General features: G+C 46.3%; 1 protein-coding gene across 7 annotated transcripts in view; it reads right to left on the bottom strand.

Annotated features, from left to right (window-relative positions):
• The window catches only part of USP36 (ubiquitin specific peptidase 36), a 40,955-nt gene that overhangs the window by 18,666 nt on the left and 16,166 nt on the right, over nucleotides 1-6,123 (bottom strand). For all 7 annotated transcript variants that reach the window (XM_023511166.1, XM_023511167.1, XM_023511164.1 and 4 more), the window contains 3 exons: nucleotides 3,144-3,211; nucleotides 2,541-2,611; nucleotides 1,826-1,908 (listed from right to left, as the gene is read on the bottom strand). In XM_023511166.1, coding sequence (XP_023366934.1) covers nucleotides 1,826-1,908; nucleotides 2,541-2,611; nucleotides 3,144-3,211 — 222 coding nt within the window. The remainder of the gene's footprint in view (nucleotides 1-1,825; nucleotides 1,909-2,540; nucleotides 2,612-3,143; nucleotides 3,212-6,123) is intronic.

The following is a 6,123-nucleotide window of genomic DNA, read 5'->3' as shown; positions in this document are numbered from 1 at the left end:
AAAAAAAAAAAAAGACTTGGCATGATCTGGGTTTTTTTTAGAAATTATTTTTTACTTTTATTTATATATACGAGTCACCTTTTTTTTCTTTTAGACTTTGGTAAAAACGTAACAAGGAAAAAAAATTTGTTTGCTATTTGTATTTTGTCTTATGTATTCTGTAACAAACAAGTAGTAAATGATTATGTATTCAAAAAAAAAAGAAAATAGTGACTAATTCTCATATAAATTGTATTTAATTTTGACCATAGTACATTACTTAAACATTAATTTTTAATTCAACATGTTAATATGTTTATCATATTGCATCCCCATTTATTAGTGAAATATGTTTGTAATTTCCCTTTTATAATAATATATTTTCTCCAATTTTAACATCAGGTGTATTCAGATTAAGTACAATGATTTTGAAGTATTTCTTTTTCTATTGTCTATAAGATTTGGCATGATCTGTTTTTCTGAAATTATCTTTTACTTTTATTTATATTAGTTGTCTTTTTTTTTTGAGACTGGAAAAAACAAAATAAGAAGTTAACTGATCAAAGTATTCTATAATAGACATACTTCTATCTGACAATGTGAATGTTACTTTCTTTGCATTATTACTATTATTGTTGCTTAATAATTCATTGCAGCAATCGTCTCATTTCTTTTCTGAATGTATTTATCTTCTTTTATTCTTTATGAGGTTTTTGTTCTCAGCCCTTATGTTAAATATTATTATTGTCATTAAATTTAGCCTTTTAATTCTGTGAAGGCAAAAGTGAAAACCTAATATACACATGTAAATGTAAGAAAAAAAAAAGCTACTAGTTTATGCTCTGATGAACACTGTCTTCACAGTACGGTAGTAATAGTAACAACTACTCTATAATAATGGAGTTTTCTTAAATGAGCTCTGTGTCTTTTGTATCCCTAAAAATCAAAATTAACACGCTTTAAGCAATGGGAAGCTATCACAAGGAAACAAAGACTAGAGAAAAGGTACAGATTATAGAGCAAAAACAAAGTACATTAGCAACCAGAAGACTAAATAAGATGCAGAAAAGTTGCTTTGAGATAGCACAGGAAAGAGCAAATTAAAGCAGATATGGTCAAGGGATAAAACAAGCAGGTAGGAAACCAATGTATACATAGCACCATGGGAAAAAAGAGGCCAAAATGAACAGCTTCTAGAACTAAGGGAAGTGAATCTAAAGAGGGATAAAAACCAGGCACAAAGTAAGAAACTTGAAAAGCAGAATTAAGGAAATATTCCTTAGTGATTACAACTTCAAAATGACCTAGATATAAAGATGTCCACTCAACAAGACTGTGCTATCACCAAAAGCACAAGGCCAAGAGTTCCCCTGTGGAAATGGAAAGTGTCCCACACCACTTCAGTCAGAACCGGAAAACATCTTCGTAAGAGGCAGGACAGCAGGGTGGCTGAGAACAGCCCCTGGAGCAGCCCGCCCACTGTGAAGCCACATGAGCCCATGTTCCACCACGTCGTGTTAGTGTGACGGGGGCCTATTGTTTCATCTCTGTGTACCTCAGTTTCTCCATCCTGGGCAATGGGGAAACCATAGCTTCTACTTCACAGTTGACACACACAGAGACAAGTACCATGCAATGGCAGCTGTGCAAAGCGTGGCTAGCACTTCATTCATGTTATGGAGAGGACTGTGTTCTTAAGACATACATGCAAAGGCTCCTTGAGCAGTAGGAGCAGCAGTCACCTCCAAAGGAGGAGGGAGACAGGCCCAAGACTGACAGTTGAGGTGACTTATTTTACATCTTTCTGGGTGGTTCACTCTTCTGCCCTGAGCAACATGAAACTTACTTAGCACACATATAGGCATTCTCTCCACTCAGGACATCTGGTTTCACAAAAAGTTCCAGAGCACGCACAATATTTGCAGCTTGCTGAGGAGGACAAAAACAGGGAATAAAATAAATAGCAGAAAAAAAAGGCTGACTCAAGAAATGCCAAACTTAAGGTCTTGTTCAGGCTGAGGCAGCAAATCATAAGATTTCACTTGCATAAACATCTGCCCAGCGGCTGCCACTTTCTGAGACACACACAGAACATCCACCACCAAGGAGCAGGGCCAGACTTCGAGCCCTCTCCAGTGATAGGAAATGCCCTTTGGGAGCTCAGATGGCCGAGAGAAGGCCAACAGCCTTTCTGGGCTAGGGCCAGCCTGAGATAAAGGCTGCTTTCCAAGGCAAGGAACACAAGCCACCAAGCTCCAAACCTGCACATATCTGCCTGCCAGCTGCCCTCAGCACTGGACACTCTCCTTAAGCCGCCCTGTGTGACAGTGCCGTCCCCACCCTTGCCTTCAGACACAAAACTCATTTTACCTTTATTTTTTTTTTAAATGAAAGGAATAGGAAAGAGACTGGAAAGAACTCAGCAAAAATAATAGTCTCTCCATAGGGCAGCAGAGTCTAAGTGAGCACTTCTCCCTGTCTGCCGTAAGATCTTGGCTTCACTGCTGTTTGTCCCACCCCTCGGCCCCACTCTTCCACTGTGAACATGAACGGAACTGTACCCGGATCTCCAGTGCGATGTCCAAGTAGGGGTCGTAGGTGTCCGAGACACTCTTGCACACAGAGCACTTAACTGTAACACAACAAGGAGGCAGTGGGGCAGGCGCAGCCCCCAGCAGTGGGCACCCCCCCGCCCCCAGCTGCCAAGACCTGGACCTGGGAGGCAGACTCTCCACACTGGCCTTAGCCAAGGACCATAATCCCCCAGCGAGTTCCAGTGTCTGGACAGCGCCAGTGTCTGGACTCCTCTTTTGCCGCTGCAGTTCACAGGATCTGTGTCAACACCTTTATACCCACAGGGCCTTTCCCACAGCGATGGCCTCAGCAAGCCACTGAGGAATGGAGAGCGAGAAGAGGGGCAGTAGCACCACCAAACCTTCCCACCACCATCCCTGCTCATCTGCACACTCGCTCGTGGGCTGTTACAACTGGGCAGAGTGGCCAGCAGGCGAGAGGCCTCACAGAGAGGAAATCAAGGCTTGAGACCCCAGTGACCTGCTCCAGTCTCTAAGGCTAGAAAAGAGCCCCAGCCTGTGCTTGAGCTCCTAGGACTTCCTGTGTTAAAATTCTAATCCTAATAAGGGGTAAGAAGGGTCTCCACTTACCACGGGATCTGAGATACCCTCCAAAAATTTGATGGACCAAGGTAGTAGCCTGTGTCTGACGATCCAACCTGAAAGGAGACAATAAGAGAATGACCTTCAAGAGAATGACCGTCAAGAGAATGACCAACAGCAGCTCCATCCCAGTGCCCCAGGCCCATCCAGTACCAGCTCAGCATGACCATACCCCCAGCCTCATCACCACAGTCCCTTAACCTGCATGCTCAGTGGCTCCGTGTTACCTGGTGGTCTCCCCACAGAGCTCTGACTCCCAGGCTCCCACAACAGTTGCCTCAAACCTTTACAACATAGCCTCCCCCCCTCCCTGGCAGCCTCACCGCACACTTCACAGAACATAAAAGGCCCAAGAAGTGTCCCTGTATCCTCACCCAGTTTTACCTTTTTTTTTCAGTCTCAATAAAAATAATCACCCCAAATCAGGGGTAGGGCTGGAGGACAAACCTCTCCCTGAACTATGGGCCTGTCTGGCCCACCCTGCCAGGTCCTGCATATCCAGCTCTACTTCTCAACCAGCCTCTGACCTGGTGAAGCAGCGGGGAGCTTGGCAGGAGTAAGCCTCACCTCCACCCCTCCCACAGAGGACAACAGGGTTTAGGCACCAGGTTTCTGGCAGGTAACACAGCATTCAACACCCCTGGCACCACTTACTAATTGGAGTCCAAGGTGACCCTGGGCCTCAGTGTCTGATACACCCCTGCGGCTGCTGAGTGCTCAGTGCCTCTCATGCTCCTCCCATAGTTAAGTATTCGCTGTGTGGCCATTCACGCCACCTCGAGTCTCTGCTCCTTATTTATACCAGCAACCCATTGCATCTGGTTCCAGATCATTCCTCTGAAACTGCATTCCTCAGAATCACCAAAGGACTCCAAGCCCATACCCAGTCACTTTATAGAGTCTTTTCCTAGAAGATTAAGCAATGAGATGGGCAACCACACCCTCAAGCAAGCTTCCTTGTCTTCCCAGGCTCTCCTGGTTCCCTTCTCCCCCGCTGCTTCTTCCAACGTCCCCCAGTGCAGGGTCCTGGGCCAGGTGCTCTGTGGTGCTATTTCCAGGGCCCTTCCCATGGCCGTGTGGCTTTGCCACCCGAGGAACATGCTGCCTGCGTATATGCAGCTGCTCACCCCATCTGTGCCACTACATACGTATCACAGCACTTCCCAGACTCTGGGAGCTCAAACTACTTGGAAGACCAAAAAAGAGCCACCAAATTTTATTTTGCAAAGATAAAAGATGAAAAATCAACTTCTGTCATCTACTATCGCCACCATCCATCAAAAGAAGGGCCATTTTGGCCTGGTGCCTGTGGCTTAAGCTGCTAAGGCACCACCAACATACACCTAAGCTGGCAGGTTGGAATCCAGCCTGGGTCTGCCAAACAACGATGGCTGCAACCAAAAAATAGCCGGGAGTTGTGGCAGGTGCCTGTAGTCCCAGCTACTTGGGAGGCTGAGGCAAGAGAATCGCTTTAGCCCAGGAGTTGGAGGTTGCTGTGAGCTGTGATGCCACAGCATTCTACCCAGGGCGATAGCTTGAGGCTCTGTCTCAAAAAAAAAAGAAGGGTCATTTTAACTCCAAAACCTAACAAGGACATCATCTTAGAGCAGACAAAGGACGTGCAGGTAGTGGCCACTGGGAAAACCCAGACTGCTCTGTGCCGTCCAGAAGCCAGGAGGGCCAGAGCATACACAGCCTGGAGAACCTGCTCTCAGCAGAAGCAGGAGCAGAGGAAGTGTAATCATCAAATTACCTGCAAGGAGGAAATAAAGCCAGGTTCCAGCAAGCTCCGCCATGCTCCCACCTTGCACCTTGCAGACAAGGGTGGTAGGGGTCAAGTGAGCTGAGAGGAGGGGGGCACAGGGGCGGCAAGAGGAGCACCTTGGTTCCCTGACAGCTTGTGCCTTCAGCAGCATGACTATGGGACAATCAAGTCACATGGCTTAAGTGGCCAGCCCCAAAGGCACGAGCTCTCAGGGGAGACTGGAAAAGGCAGGCAGGCAGGCATCCTCAGGAGCCTGGGAGGAGAAGAGCAAGACAGCAACAGGGGACACTTTCCAGTTCTGGGAAAAACCCTAAACTATGAGAGGCCACCAGAGAAAGAGCCACCCATGAGAAAAAGTACACTTCACTGTGCCCACAGAGGTGGCACCCTTGGATTAAGAACCTTAAAAATTACCAGATCCACAATGCTGAGTGAAGAGCAGTCTACATTTCTGCAAAGGGGCTTTACACGGGAAATAATAAACAAGCAGCAAAATACCTCAGTGGATCAAAACTACCCTCCCCCCAGAAAACAAGAGCTAAGCAGAAGATGGGAGGGGACATCACCCATCGTCAGACACCATGAGATTGGCCCATGGCTGCAGTTCACTGGGTGGGAACACAAATGCCCTCCTAGAAGAATTTTCTAGAGGACAGGCCAAGGGCCAGCAGGGAGGTGGAGGTGGCAGCATGAGGGCTGACGGTGAGCCTAGGAAGATTCACCTGTAGCCCAAGATTCAAATAAAAGCAGGAGATGACTAGGCAAGAAAGGAACATCATTTGAACAGATGAGAAACACTGTAAGTAAAATGGTAGGAGAGGGGAGGGGGAGGGGGAGGGGAAGGGAAAGGGGGAAGGGGAAGGGGAGGAGGGAGGGAGAGGGAGGGAGAGGGAGGGAGGGGGGAGGGCAGGGGAGGGGAGGGGACACCTCTGAAAACCCACAGACCAGACCGCAAGGGTCAAGAAAACAGATCCAAGGGTATTTCAAGATTGTCTACAAACAAAGGTAGTCACTAGAACAAAAATACAGATCTTCTTAAACATCAAAAGAAATTTTAAAAGCTAACAAGCAAAGAAAGATCACATGAATCAGCAAATACGCCACATATAAACATCACAAAATACATTTTTATGACTAAACCAAGAGCAAACATTTTAGCAGTCTTAAAACAAACATGAAGGGTCTTTCTTTTTTTTTTTTTTT

This window comes from Otolemur garnettii, unplaced genomic scaffold (assembly GCF_000181295.1).
Source record: "Otolemur garnettii isolate 467f Iridium unplaced genomic scaffold, OtoGar3 scaffold00018, whole genome shotgun sequence".
NCBI classification, from domain to species: domain Eukaryota; kingdom Metazoa; phylum Chordata; class Mammalia; order Primates; family Galagidae; genus Otolemur; species Otolemur garnettii.
The sequence above is the reverse complement of the archived record's forward strand: the minus strand, read 5'-3'. Positions and strand labels throughout refer to the sequence as shown.